This window comes from Neltuma alba, unplaced genomic scaffold (genome assembly GCF_004799145.2).
Source record: "Neltuma alba isolate B1F8T4 unplaced genomic scaffold, ASM479914v2 tig00012124_pilon, whole genome shotgun sequence".
In the NCBI taxonomy this organism is placed as follows: Eukaryota; Viridiplantae; Streptophyta; class Magnoliopsida; order Fabales; family Fabaceae; genus Neltuma; species Neltuma alba.
This window is the reverse complement of record NW_021636676.1, coordinates 156,976-171,156: the sequence shown is the minus strand read 5'-3', so window position 1 is coordinate 171,156 and position 14,181 is coordinate 156,976. Positions and strand designations below refer to the sequence as shown.

The 14,181-nt window shown below is 34.1% G+C and overlaps 1 protein-coding gene across 2 annotated transcripts; it reads right to left on the bottom strand.

Annotated features, from left to right (window-relative positions):
* Positions 1–1,920: 1,920 nt before the first annotated feature.
* On the bottom strand, positions 1,921–6,084 carry LOC114723150 (protein DEHYDRATION-INDUCED 19 homolog 5). 2 transcript variants are annotated; one of them, XM_028909299.1, is made up of 5 exons: positions 5,897–6,084; positions 5,022–5,182; positions 4,622–4,699; positions 4,288–4,502; positions 1,921–2,340 (listed from the first exon to the last, which is right to left on the bottom strand). In XM_028909299.1, the coding sequence occupies exons 1-5, from the start codon at positions 5,973–5,975 to the stop codon at positions 2,238–2,240; spliced, it is 636 nt and encodes a 211-aa protein (XP_028765132.1). In that variant the 5' UTR covers positions 5,976–6,084; the 3' UTR covers positions 1,921–2,237. The 2 variants fall into 2 exon arrangements, with proteins under 2 accessions (XP_028765132.1, XP_028765133.1); XM_028909300.1 differs by having other exon boundaries at positions 5,022–5,164.
* Between the last annotated feature and the right edge of the window lie 8,097 nt (positions 6,085–14,181).

Sequence of the window (14,181 nt, the reverse complement as noted above, 5' to 3'; positions counted from 1 at the left end):
ATTTTTGTTAAACTATGTACATAATGACTCATAATTGGCGCATGTAAAGTTAGAAGCAGATGTTGGAGAAAAATTGTATGTATCACAAATTCGCAATGAATACAAAGCCATGAAAGTGAGCATTGCTATGTCTGGCTGTTCACATGCATTATGCATAACTTTTCATTTCCATTATAACTAAACTGTAACAAACCTGGGACATAAAAATTATGATTTTGCCTTGGAAAGAAAAAAAAAAAAAGAGTTTCCCTGCATGTATATTAATCATTAGAACTATATATTTCCCACAACAAGAATCAACAAAGGCTCAAATAAACACTTCATTTATGAGCGCATGACATGTGTATGAGTGCATATTTGTGTTTGCGGGTGTGGTGGGCTATAATTGAAGCTTCTCGTGTTTGCTTTCAATATATTGATGTACCTCAACTACAAATATTGATGTACCTCAACTACAAAGTCTGTACTTTAAAAGAAACAAACAATAAAACAGTGGAAGGAGTTAAATGAGCTAAAAAGTGAGCATGAATTAGGTATCTTAGGAGTAACTTCCTTTATAAATTCGACATAAGGTCTTAAATATATGCAAATTGGAGGCACCTAACAATGAAAATGCATAGTTAGAGTTGATGTTTTCCCCCCTTATTTTGATGTTTGTTTTTGGGGCTAACATTGCTTTTTGACCCTTTCCTTGTGTAAAAAGTTACAGTTAATATATTTTTGCATTTTTCTCGACATGAACGGCTATTTAACATCAATATTTATTGGATCCATCATCCGTGCTTCTTGAAAAGATATCTCCTATGCTAATTGTGGTTGCATGAGTGTTTCGATATGATCTTAGAAAATGATATGATAGTATTAAAACTTAGAAATATTTAATTGAGGGTATATCTGGTGCATTGTATTCAGTTTGAACTTTAAAGATTCCGATACAATTATGTTAACCCGAGTAGCACTAGGTAGAGATGAGAATTTGCCTAAAAATGTAATTTCTTCATTTCTTTATATGATCAAAATCTCACCCTAGGATTTGATTCAAGTCATTAAATTATAGGAAGTGTAGATGTACATAAAATCATTTACGATTGTTTTGCTCCCATGAAGGTCCTCTACCAAAATGTTGAGCAATTGAAGTGACTAATTGAGTTCTTTTTGCACATGAATTTTTTTTTTTGGGCCAAATTTGCACATGAATTATTAAGAAATATTATTGTTTAATGGTTATAGTTCATGAACAAATGTGATTTATTATAGGCTTTACTTAACATATATTGATATATTTAATCTCCTAATATATTTGATATATGGATTTTAATCATCATAACATAATTTTTTCATAGATTCTCCAAATTTGCTTTTGGTATTGCTCTTTATTGATTTTCATCCATAATTGGCATTTAAGTTAAATTTGTAAGTCAATTCAAAAGGTTAAATTGAATCAGGATCATATTAATCTATCATTAAAAAGCAAAAACCATAATAATGGCCAGAAGCATGTGAAGAGAAGTTCTATCCACCCCAGAATGGGCCACTCCTTGACGCTTGATTTAGATTCACTTCTGTCTGTAACGATTTATGAGGGAAAATGCAGAACACTTCCCATGCGCCTATTCATCAATGCAAGTACACAACCTTTTCCCTTTTCTTTTCGTCCCCTATCTTGCGTGCTGGACTTCTTTTTCCTTTCTTGTAGGGTTTAGTAATCTATTTGCCTTGTGTCCCCACCCCCCCCCCCCAAAAAAAAACTCTCTTTTATTGTGGATTATCTCCAAGTCCAGCATGTTATACCCATATCAAAACAGGTGATTTTACAATTTCATTTTTCATTTGATTCTCTAAATCAAAACAATTTTATGGAAACAATAAGCAGTGTGCAGCTCATTTTTGCCTACCCTTAGGCATCGATTAAGCTTCAACTTAAATTACTAAATTAGGGTCGAATTGTGGGTTGACTAAAATATGATGTGTTATTACTTTAAGACAGTTGTAGATATATCAAGTACAAGCTAATTTAAATGCGAGCGACTTGATACATAATATATCAAATACACATGGAAGGGAGGCACCCCCTTCACTTTTGGGATCATCATGATAAAAATAGTTGGACTGGTAGCTGAGATCCTTCACTAACTCATGCCCCAACACAAGAACCTCCCACCTGTTGTATGAGGATGGGTCAAGGCCATCCTTAGACATGTCTGCGTGCGGATCTGAGCTCTCACTTCCAGTGTTCCTTAGAATATGGTTGATGCTACCAACTCTTGGACAAATGCTGCCCTCTGCCTTCTCTCTTCATGATCTCCCCCATCACCCACACCTCCTGCTTCTCTCCCATCACTGCAGACACAAAACATCAACATTTTAGCATTGGGATCGACTTCTTAAAATCTGAACATAAAACATCTCACGACCATGATTAAAGGTGTAAATGGACAGAGTTGTTCATGAATGTTAGGTTAGTTTTAGATTAAAAATCTTACGCATGCTAAGGCTCAGCTGAATTATTATAGCTCTAACTGTTATCTTGACCAACTACAGTAATTCCCCCTATCCATCTTTCAACCGGATAGTGTCGGAAGTTTAATTCTACATAATACATGATATATAAAGATGACTTGATAACTGAGCTTCAGAACAGTTTTAGAAGTCAACCAAATAAAGAAAGCTAACCAAATCAAACTCACAAATTTCATAGCACAAAGGATAATACAAGACGCAAAGAAAGTCTTAATATTCAAAAACCAACAAAATATCCTAAAATTACTGACCAAATAACGCCAAACCTCCAGCTAATCTTTATTTCATTAAACTACAAATAAAATTGCTGGTATAACTGGTGAATATAAATTTAGAGGCAGATGACAGAGAAAGACCATCTATATCACCAATTTGCAATGCATACAAGCAATTAAAGACGAATTGAAAACTGAACTTCAAAACAGTTTTAATAGAATTCAGCAATATGCATAACATTTTGTAGCATAAACAACCAGAAGGATTGAATCCCAGTTAGTAGGAGTACTCTTCGGCAGGCTGGACAGGATCACAGTTTGTTAACCCAGTGACATGCTGATCGTTACTCAAGCCTGGAAAGTGAGGCTTTCCATAACTGTTGTCACTATTCTCCAGTTCAAAACCAGGATTAACGACATAAACATTTGACCTACAATTAACTCTTTCTCCTAAAACGCCTCCATCATATGCCAAATTACTGGGTAAATGCAAATTTTAACATCCAGAACAAGTTGTCAGAGAAAACTACAAAAAACGATGAAACTGCAAAATGAGGGTGGTTCATCCATTTTTAAGTAAATTGTATTTGAAAACCTTTTTGGACAAGATGAGTAAATGCAAAAATTAAAAAGGCCAATCACATCAAACTCACAAATTCATAAACACTTGTGCAATTGCAAGCCTAAGCTATGCTACATGAGCACATGTTTACTAAATATAATAAGGACCATACTTAAATCAAATTCCTTATATTCATTATGTCAAATTCTCCAAGGACACATGGCCATGAATCCTATTTTCAAAATATCATCATTAAACTATAAACTCAAAAAAAAAAATATTTTCAATGACACATGGCCATGTGTAATTGGAGAGTTTGACATGTTGGATATAAGAAACTTGATATAAATATTTCCCAGAAACTATAATGAAGCAAATATGTTCCACCACAACTGCACCTGCCTAGCTGTGGCTTTAAAGGACATCACAGCACAAAGGAAAATACGAGACACAAAAGAAAAGCAACAAAATATCACAAGACTACTAACCAAATGACACCTAACCTCTAGCTAAACTTATTGTGCTAATATATATGTAATTTCTAGTATAATTGGTGAATATTAAGTAGAGGCAGATGTCAGAGAAAAACAATCTGCATCTCAGCTTTACAATGAATACAGGCCATGAAACTGGGCTGCTCACATGCACTATCCGTAACTTCTCAGCCTTCCCCAACTGTAACTTTTCAGCCTAGGCAATTGTAGTTCATATACTTTGTATTCTAATAACAACTTGGGATACAACATATTGTGATTTACTCAGGAAGAAAACCTTGCCTCCAGGTAGATAAATATTCAGAGCTTGCTAATATTTCCTACAACAGCACTTAAGCAAAGGCAGCAAATGCTAAAACTCTTATAAGCACATGCTTTGTGTAAGTGCACATTTGTGTGTGTGCATGTGGTGGACTATAAATTGAAGTTGCTTGTGTTTTCCCTCAACATACTAAAGTACTTTAATTACAAAGTCTATATTAAAAAGGAAACAAACCTTTTTACAGCAGAAATGACCAAGGCACTGTTGTTGGAACACTTGTCTTGATGGATGCTGTTAGGGATTGGAACAGCTACGTTGCAGATAAATGGTGACAAAAGTGGATCAGGTGTTGATTCATGTTTGTTTCCCCTGGTATTTGCAGCCAGTTTCTTTTGAAGCATAGCTGAATTACCAGACCAGATGCTGGATTTCTCAGATTTCCACCTTCTCTATAACAAGATGTCATTATATTCCACTGGATCAGGCAAGGAAAACATATGCTCCGAAATCCTAAAATAAGCTAGCTTACATTCACAACAAGGCATTTAATTAATCAGACAACAGATACCTTCAGAGAGCTTGAATGTTCTACCATGAAATGTCTGATCGCATCCTTCCCTAAATTTGCTGCACACAGAGGACAAACCTGGCATGGGAAAATCTTATAGTAGTCAATTATATTGTCAATCATAAAATTAAAATTAATTATCTGTAAGCCACATTTATAAATGTCCCATGCTGTTTTTCCTTAACATACTATAACTGCTGGATTGCTTCGTTATTATCTTCTTAACCAAATCACGACATTGCTGATAGCAACCAGGTAAACAGTTTCTGTTATTGATAAAAGTTGCATTTAAGCATGGAACTGTTATACGTAAAATCATTAAATGTTTTAACAGCCAACTTCTTGGGGGGGGGGGGGAATCAAACTTTGAGATACAGTCTAAAGAAAAGAGACCACGTACAGCACTTTTTAGGTCAAAGCAATGCTCCTCTTGCAAATGGCTACAGAGAACTGGAACTTCAATTTCCAAACAACAGAAAGGGCAAGGAAAATATGATCGGGCATCATCCTCTCCATCCGAGTCATAAAATGCCATATAATTATCTGTGGTTTGGCATATCTCAGTGTTAATATGCAATTTATAACGAGCAAAACAACCGCTTAATCCAAATGCAATGACGAAAAGCATCTCAAAAATTAAAAGGAATAGGTATAACTATAAGCAACACACCAACACCCAACATACTCACTGGTGCTTAGTGCCTTCGGAACACTAAATATCAGTGTATTGCTCGGTATTTAGTCTATTCAAATCAAGATTAACAGAAGTTCAGAACACTAAGTATTACTTAAACTGCTGATTGACTATAAGGCAGACACAAGAAAATTGATGGATTAGACCTATAATAAAGTTTATCACACCGACTAAGGTTTCTTGCGCGACACACTTAAACCAATTCATTTGTACCCAAGGAAGCCCGGATGGGTAATTTTCACTTGGAAAAAAAATTCTCACACAACTAAAACTAATCATTTGGGTGCAAAGTTAATGCTTGCCCTCATTTTTTAACCCATCAAAACAAATTATTGAGAACCCATTTCAAAATACAAGTTGAAAAGTCAGTTAGATTTGCGCATGCTAACAGAGACATCAAAAGGCAAAGGAAGAAAGAATGCCAAAAGAACGCTCAAACTGAAAGGTGGGGGGCGGGGAACTGGAAAACAAAGCAGAAGTGCTTAAAGCAAGCTAAATATCTAATCTAATTAAGAGGGTATCTTTCGAAACAGCTCATACGCATGAGAAGTGATTTTTTTTTTTTTGGGGAAAAAAGGTACCAGAGTGAAGGCAAGCAGCTTGGACGGCAGAGAGATGTTGGGCAGCGTAGATTGCAGAGGCCCTGAAATCGAAGTCCATGAGTTTTAACCTCTCACTTCACTGGCAAGGGGATCGGAGGAAGGAGGAAGTGGGTTGAAGCTTGAGCTTGAGAAGACAGTGGCGATAATGAAATTACAGTGGGAACAGACCCATAGAGTAGGAGAGGACCTGCTGCTTTGGCACCCCATCATTATTTGATCAGCTTTGATTGGTGTGGTGATGTGTCTGACACTGTGAAATCTTTTCCCACACACAAGTTCGGTGCTGGATACTGACACGTGTCGCTATATTAATGCAAACATTGCATACTCAGGCCTCGGCAGATACGATTTACTTCTCACACTATTTATTTTAATATTATAAAAACTAATGTGATTTTTAATTTAATTTTAAATATGATATTTTAATTTATTTTACCTTTCATATTTATTATTTTTTAAAATTAGTTTTTATAATAATTATATAAGTTAAAATTTTCATCAAATGTTAATTATAGTCAATACTCATAATTAATAAAGATATTTTAAAAATTACAACATCTATTTATTATAAATAATTAACTTAATTAATTTTTTTAGTATTTATATATTAGTTAATAGTATTTAGTAAGTATTTTATATTAATTATTAATGTTGATGTTAGTTTTTTTTCCTTTCTCCATATATTTTTGGGGATAAAAAAGCCCCTGTGCTCAGGATAAAAATGGGCACATGAGAGCTCCGCTGAGGAGTAGTTTCGGACACAACTTGTCTGGGCTTTTGTAGATAGATTTTCCTTTAGAAAAGTAATTATGTGAGTGGTGGCATAGCATTTTTTAAATCAAAATGAAAACCTTGATTAAAAAAAAGGAATTACAATTAAATCAAAAAAATTACTAAAAGATTTTAATAATAACGTAAACAATTCTTAATAATAAATTTTAAAGTAGAGAATAACAATTTTTAACATTTATTTTATATTTTTTTTGGAGACCTTACCGCAATCCTATTGTTAGAGAATGTGATTACAATAATTAAGCACGGGAATGACACATAATCCTTATGCGTACTAAAGACCAACAAAATTTCAAAAATTAATGGAAAGGCGAAGGAATATTGTGTTCAATTCAGCAATCTTCTAATAATAAGGTCTAATCATTTTGACTATGAACAAGCATGTAAGACAAACTACAATTACAAGTTCTCCAGTCTTATCTCTTGTTGAGTCCACCAAAATATTGTCGGCTATTGAGTTGAAAAATGTAAATACCAGACATTTTATTTTATTGGACAACGAAAGAAATATTAATAATAAAATATAATATATTAAAAATGCATTTCTAAGAAAGAAATATTAATAATAAAATATAACATATTAAAAATGTATCTTTAAGATTAAGGCTCTACTTGAGATCACAACTAGAATTACTTATAAGTATATTTTATATAAACTGAAGTAAATTTTTTTTTTTACATATTTATCTTATATTTCTTAAATCGCGACTAACAAAAACAATTTATAAGCCATTTTAAATGGCGGGTAAAAAATGTTGGTTTTGGTGGGTGTGAGTGGCACGGATAACACAAAGGGGGCCAAATGCAAAGAATGAATATAAAGAATGGATAATTTAATCTGGATATATTTTACTTGCAATAACAAAGTTCACCTTAGAAGAATATAGTGCCCGTTTGGTAAGGTGTTGTTTGAGGGAGGAAAAAGTAGTTTATAGATGTGATATGTCATTTTGTAACTTCGGGAGTAGTGTGTCACACTTCTGATTTATTGGTTAAAAGTTGCTTTTTTAAACACAGTTGTAAAAACATCTAAAACTTATATATGATTTTTCAAAAGCAGTTTTTTAGAATTAAAAGACATTTTTGCCCTTATGTTTAAATTGTTCTTGTGCTTATCAATCAGTTCTTAGTTATTTATTATTAATATTCTCTTAAGTGAAAATAATGTTTAACAATTTTTATAATATTTTTAATTTTAATATTATTTTTCATTTTATATTTACATAAATCATGTAGAATATATCATCCAATTAATTATATAATATTATTTGGTTCAAAAATTTTCACATTACTATTATTTCTAATTTTATATTACATAATCTAACTTTTATCTAATATCACTTTTCTAAAAGTCAGATTGAAAATAAATTACTTTTTCTATCATTAATCCAAACGGACCCATAATACTTTTTATTGCCTGCATGGTGACATGTAACTGCAATTACCTGCACTGTAAAGCACATTTTCTCTAAAAAAAATCTACTTTGTTATGAATTACTGTTTTGCATAAATACAGTCCTTTTCAATTTTTTGTAAAATGATCATCTTATTTTTGATATATATGCTTTCTTTTGAAATAAGAAGTCATCTATAGTTATTATTTATTATTTTGTCGAGGTTTTTTTTTTTGGTAAAAAAAGTTTAGGTGAAATTAATGTTTATTCAGTCCAATTATTCCTTTCAGCCCATTCAAGAGCCCATTTCAATATAGTGAGATTTTACCCCCTCCCCCAAAGAATGGTGCATTGAATTGTTTTATTTTTGCATTTCAGTATGTTTATGTTAATTGTTTTTCATTGTTTAAAGGGTTAAGGTGCGCCTAGCACCCCAAACTATTTTCTCAGGCGCACCCAGTGTCCTAATGTAATTTTCGGTGCATTCAATGTCCCAAACTAATTAAAACGGTGCATCTATATCTCGGGCTAACAGAAAAGTTAAGTTTGACCGTTACCTTGTTGACTCGGCCAAAAGTTGACTGAAAAATCCTACGTGACGGACACATAAGCGTCTGATGTGTATTATTTTAATGGGTTAAGGTGTGCCTAGCACTCCGAACTATTTTTTCAGGTGTGCCCAGTGTCCTAAAGTAATTTTTAGTGTATCAAGTGTCCTAAACTAATTAAAACAGTGCGTCCACATTCCAGACTAACAGAAAAGTCTTGTTTGACCATTACTTTACTGACTCAGTTGAAGGTTGACCGAAAAATCTTACATGGCGGACACGGAGGCGTCTGATGTGTATTAGTTTGACTGAAAATTCAATTTATTTCCTCCTCTTCTAATATTTATTTTCTGTCAGTTTTTAAACTTAAAAAAAAGAAAGACCATCGATCCACCCTCTTAAATCTTGGTACATATACCACCTCTTCAATCCCATCCTCGTCTTTAAAATTTTATCCCATTTCTTCCACCACTTCGATTTGAAACCACAACTGTCGTCACAATGCACTTCCATCTCCGTTTTTGTCAACTCCTCATCCTACTCGCATTTGCTTTCCTCTTCGGAGAACGCAGTAAACCTCTCCTTGGTTACTTCGTCGATATCGCCGTCGCCTTCTGAGAAAACACCCGCCATCGCTGGACTCGTCTCGGGAGCTTTAGTCAAAATAATACACATCATATGTTTGCGTGTCCGCCATGTAGGATTTTTCGGTCAGTCTTCAGCTCAATCAGCAAGATAACAGTCAAATAAGACTTTTCTGTTAGCTCGGGATATAGACGCACCGTTTTAATTAGGTTGGGACATTGGATGTATCAAAAATTATTTTAGGACACTGGGCGCACTTGGAAAAATAGTTCGGGGTGCTGGGTGCACATTAACTCGTCAAAATAATACACATCAGACACCTACGTGTCTGTCATGTAGGATTTTTCGGTCAACGTTCGGCTGAGTCAGCAAGGTAACAGTCAAACTTAACTTTTCTGTTAGCCTAAGATATGGATGCACCGTTTTAATTAGTTTGGGATGCTGGATACACCGAAAATTACTTTAGGACATTGGACGTACTTGGAAAAATAGTTTAGGGTGCTGGACGCACCTTAACCCTTGTTTAAATGATATAAGATTCCAATCTATTTTATCTTTGATATTCATCCATTTTTTTCAAAGTACTTCTTGTAGTAATTGTGCATGTTTAAAGTTCGTTAAATAGTAATTTTAACTAATATACATAATTAGCAAGGGTATTCTAAGAAATATAATACTTATTTATTACAAACAACTGATTTAACTAATTTTCTTAATCTCCCCAAACTAATCAACTAAGTTTTATATTAAATGTTGGAGATAGTATATACCCTATGATCCTATATATATAATACAAATAATTGGATTATGTGGATGAAAAAATTGGTTAAAATTAATTAAAGAGAACAAATGTATAAAAAATGTATTTTATTTTTTTTTAAAAAAACCTTATTTATAGAAATGGAGTGAATGAAAGATAAGGAATTAGTAGAAGGAAAGATATGAGATAATTAATGGAGTAATGAGGATAAAAATAAAAAAAATTAATATATCTTATAAATGGGATCATATCTGTCTTAAACACTATTTTTTTATTTTTATTTATAAGTTACTTCTAATATGTTCCATATAGACTAAGAAAAATTTTAAATTTTATTGACTTTCATTTAAAATTTAATAATTTTTTAATTTTAGGGAAAATTAATCTTTTGGTCCCTATCGTTTTCACTCATTTGTAACTCAATCCCTATACTTTGACTTGGTGTAACTCAGTCCCTCTAGTTTTGACTCGGTTGTAACTCAATCCTTGAAGTTTGACTCGCTGTAACTCAGTCCTTGAAGTTTGACTCGCTGTAACTCAGTCTCTATAGTTTTGTCTATTTTATAATTTAGTCCCTCCTTTTATTAGATATATAATTTTACTTTTAAAAAACACAAGGACTAAATTATAAAATAGACAAAACTATAGGGATCGAGGTACATTGAGTCAAACTTTAAGGACTGAGTTACAACCGAGTCAAAACTAGAGGGACTGAGTTACATCAAATCAAAGTATAGAGACTGAGTTACAAATGAGTAAAAATTACAGGGACCAAAAGATTAATTTTCCCTTAATTTTATCTTTATTTAACGTACATTATACCCATTGAAATAAAATCAATATAATAATAAATAACAAGTAAAATTGTGTATTAAAATTTTTCTATATACTCTACAAATGGGACAAAATTTTTTCTTTCTTTCTCTATCTTATAAAGGAGGAGTATATATTAACAACTTAACGCTAACTTAAGTTCCATCAGAGCAAGGGAAGATGGATATAGAGAATGTTTAAGGTTTGGGAGCTCAATTCCTGCTAAGTGTCACAAGAAAAGGAAAAACAAATAAAGTTATCCATATATTTTATCAATATTAAAAAACTGTGAATCACAAGAGGGTCTTTTTTGTGAATGACGCCGATCTTTTGACGGACCACAAGAAGGACAAAAATAATGAGACTAATATGCGTGTTAAACAAAGGATACTGGCCGGCCATTTGCTTTGAAGCCTGTGCCCAAAATTGACACTTTTCATCATTGAGATTGTGGAGAAAAGCAGAAACAAACCCAAATGATTACCCTAAACAAATTTAACTTTACCCTCGTTTTTTATCAAAACATCTGTATCTTGCAGATAGAGCCTGCCCCGGAATTAGCAGGCACCTTCCCAACACCACCATTCCTTTAGTCAAACCCAACTCCAAGCTTTTAATGATTAATGAGGAAACCTCAAAGCCCCATTTTGTCTTCCAAGTAATTAACAGAGTTTGACAGGAGCCTCAAGCCATTGAACCAGCCAGTTCTTTCTATAGCTGGTTGGATTGGAGTTTGTGGTTCGAATCAAGCACAGTGCGTTTTGCTTCAACTGTTTTGCAAGAGTCAACCAGGTCATGATGGTCTCATCAGTGAGGCGTCCAATCACTTGCAACTACTACCGTAGCCCCCTCACTAGCTTCTATCCCAGCTGCATTCTCCTATATTCTGTTGTTTATGATCTTTCCTGGTTTGAATAGTTTTAAGTTTGGAAAATGGAAGAAAAATAATAAAAAATGGAGTGTGAGAGGAAAGAAAACGAGTTTGCTGTGTTTCATACATAATTCTTTCACTTTTTTGTGCCCCCCCCCCCAAACACATCAGTGAGACTTCAACCTGAAGAGACTCGAATTGGATCTTTTAACAGAATGGAATAGGAACTGTTCACGTTCACATAATTTCACACTTTTTTTTTTGATATAAATTTCACACTTGAACTCACTTCAAAAGGTTCGCCTTCATAAATTTCTTTCTATAACGTGTCAATGAAACTTCAAATCCTGAATAATCTTGACTCAACCTGTTTTTTTCTCATCCACTTTCCTTCTCATGTATTCGCTCACAGGTGCATGCGATCTCATTTCTGAAAATCTCAGTTACAGGCGCAAGCATGCCCAACGGCAGCTTATATGTGTGTTTGTGTGTGTGTGTGTGTGTGTGTGAGAGAGATGAAATTATAAAAGCAACATGAAAGTCCTGATTACGCTGAATCTTTATTACGTTTAAACTCTTGAACTAGAGAGGAATCGGAATATTTATTAATAGAACAGATAGTACATGATGAGAAAGATTAACAATAAGAAATGGCAGTGAAGATCTATCATAACGCACCGACTGTTATTGCAATAAAATCAGTAGTAGCACTATCATTAACTATTCAGAGCTACATAGCTGCCTATTCACTCATCTGCAAAATCAAACCTTATATACTACAAACAAATCCTAATAAAGCTAAATAACAGGCAGACTCAGACGAGAAATGATAAATGAAAGCACATGGAAGAAGAAGAAAGGATGATTCGGACCAGGAGTGCTTAATTCCCCGTGGATGTGAAGGAGGCCGTAGCTTCCATTTCATTTATGTTAGCTAAAAGCAAAGAGCTCGAGACTCAGGAGATGTCGTCGGCTGCAATTAACGCTTCCCATTTCATGAAAGTCAGAGATGAACAACATGTACTGCCTCCGTCTGACTGGAAATTGATGAATCTGGTGGAAGGCCAAGGACGATGGTGAGAGAGTATATACATGTTCGTACTTCAACAAACTTGTGCAATAAAAAAATAAGAGAGACTGAGCTACATGTATGGCGGATAACATAAGATATAGCCAGATTAGATTTGTAAGAACATATATACATATATACATATATATATATATATATATTAGCCTCAGATTGTGTGATAAAAGTGGCTATGTGGGGTACTGAAATATTGCGACGCACGCATACTGTTGAGGGGGCCAATCTTATATTCCCGCATGCAAACGTTTTCTCTTTAATGTACAGAGCATGCACGTTTCCACAAGCAGAAAAAGAAAAGCAGGAAAGGGATGGATACAAAATTAGACAACGAGAGAGTTAAAAGGTTAATTTTCTATTATTGTTCTTCCTTTAGCAGCAAAGTGCTGAAGTTAACCTTTAAAAAGGGTCTTTTTCTAATCAAGGAGCTTCAAGTTTATCTGCTGGCCACTTGCTGTTGTGCCCTTGATTTGAATATTTTACATTTACTCGCATATAATATTTCTGGAGAGAGAAAGAGAAAAGAAATGAACATTAAATGGTGTAAAGATGAAATGTCCTTTCTAATTCCACACATAATTACATTATGTTTTCTCGTTCTCTCATCAGATTCTCGAGCCCCTTTATTAATTTTCTTGCAGCAAGTGTGGCACACATCTACAGTGACCTTCACCTTCCTATTTCTGCATATAAGGGTAAGAGATCTTTTTTATGGGGGAGAATGATGTCTTCGCACATGGATAGAAATGAGTGAGCTGAGATTTAAATCTGGTTTATACTAATGGTAATGAATCTGACATAGACAGATACTAACATGCACTGATCTGTTCCAACGAGCGTGGTCCTACATATATTAATGCCACTTATATGTACATATATTATCCTCTCTCCCTATGGCTAGTTTGATCCATAGGAATCAAAGAAGACCTTTAAGTTAATGATGGCCCCAGCTTATGGCTGGCAGAATAACAGGTTTTACTTAGGAGAATCTGCATAAGTACAGCTTTGGCCGCTTAATCAGGAAATCTCAAGTTTGTGTGAATATAGAAAACATCTTTGGGAGATCAGACTTACTCTCAATTGAACCTGACAATGCTCACATAGACATATGAAAAAAATACTAATACACATGGGCCATGGTGTATCCAAGCTTAACAGGTATTGAGCAGAAGATTATGAAACTTGGGTGGAATGTATCTAAGAGGAGGCCAGGTGGGTGGCCTAGTGAGGGGGACCACTTGCAGTAAAGTGTCTTTATACTATCTTTGTTTTTTGGTCATTACAAAGTGTCTTTTATGTGTAAAAATGAGCTTTACGGTTTCATATGGACCACCATTACCAATCACATGTTGCGTAGCGTGGGTGACACTGAAACTGAAATATTTCACTGCGATTCCGCCACTAATGGGGAAAAAAT

What these genes read in the sequence shown, in the direction of transcription:
- LOC114723150 (XM_028909299.1), bottom strand. Translation starts at nt 5,975, where the DNA reads ATGGACTTCGATTTCAGGGCCTCTGCAATCTACGCTGCCCAACATCTC. An exon ending in AGCTGCTTGCCTTCACTCTG is followed by an intron (nt 5,183 to 5,896) that starts GTACCTTTTTTC and finishes ATATTAACACTG; the next exon opens with AGATATGCCAAACCACAGAT. An exon ending in AACATTCAAGCTCTCTGAAG is followed by an intron (nt 4,503 to 4,621) that starts GTATCTGTTGTC and finishes ATCTTGTTATAG; the next exon opens with AGAAGGTGGAAATCTGAGAA.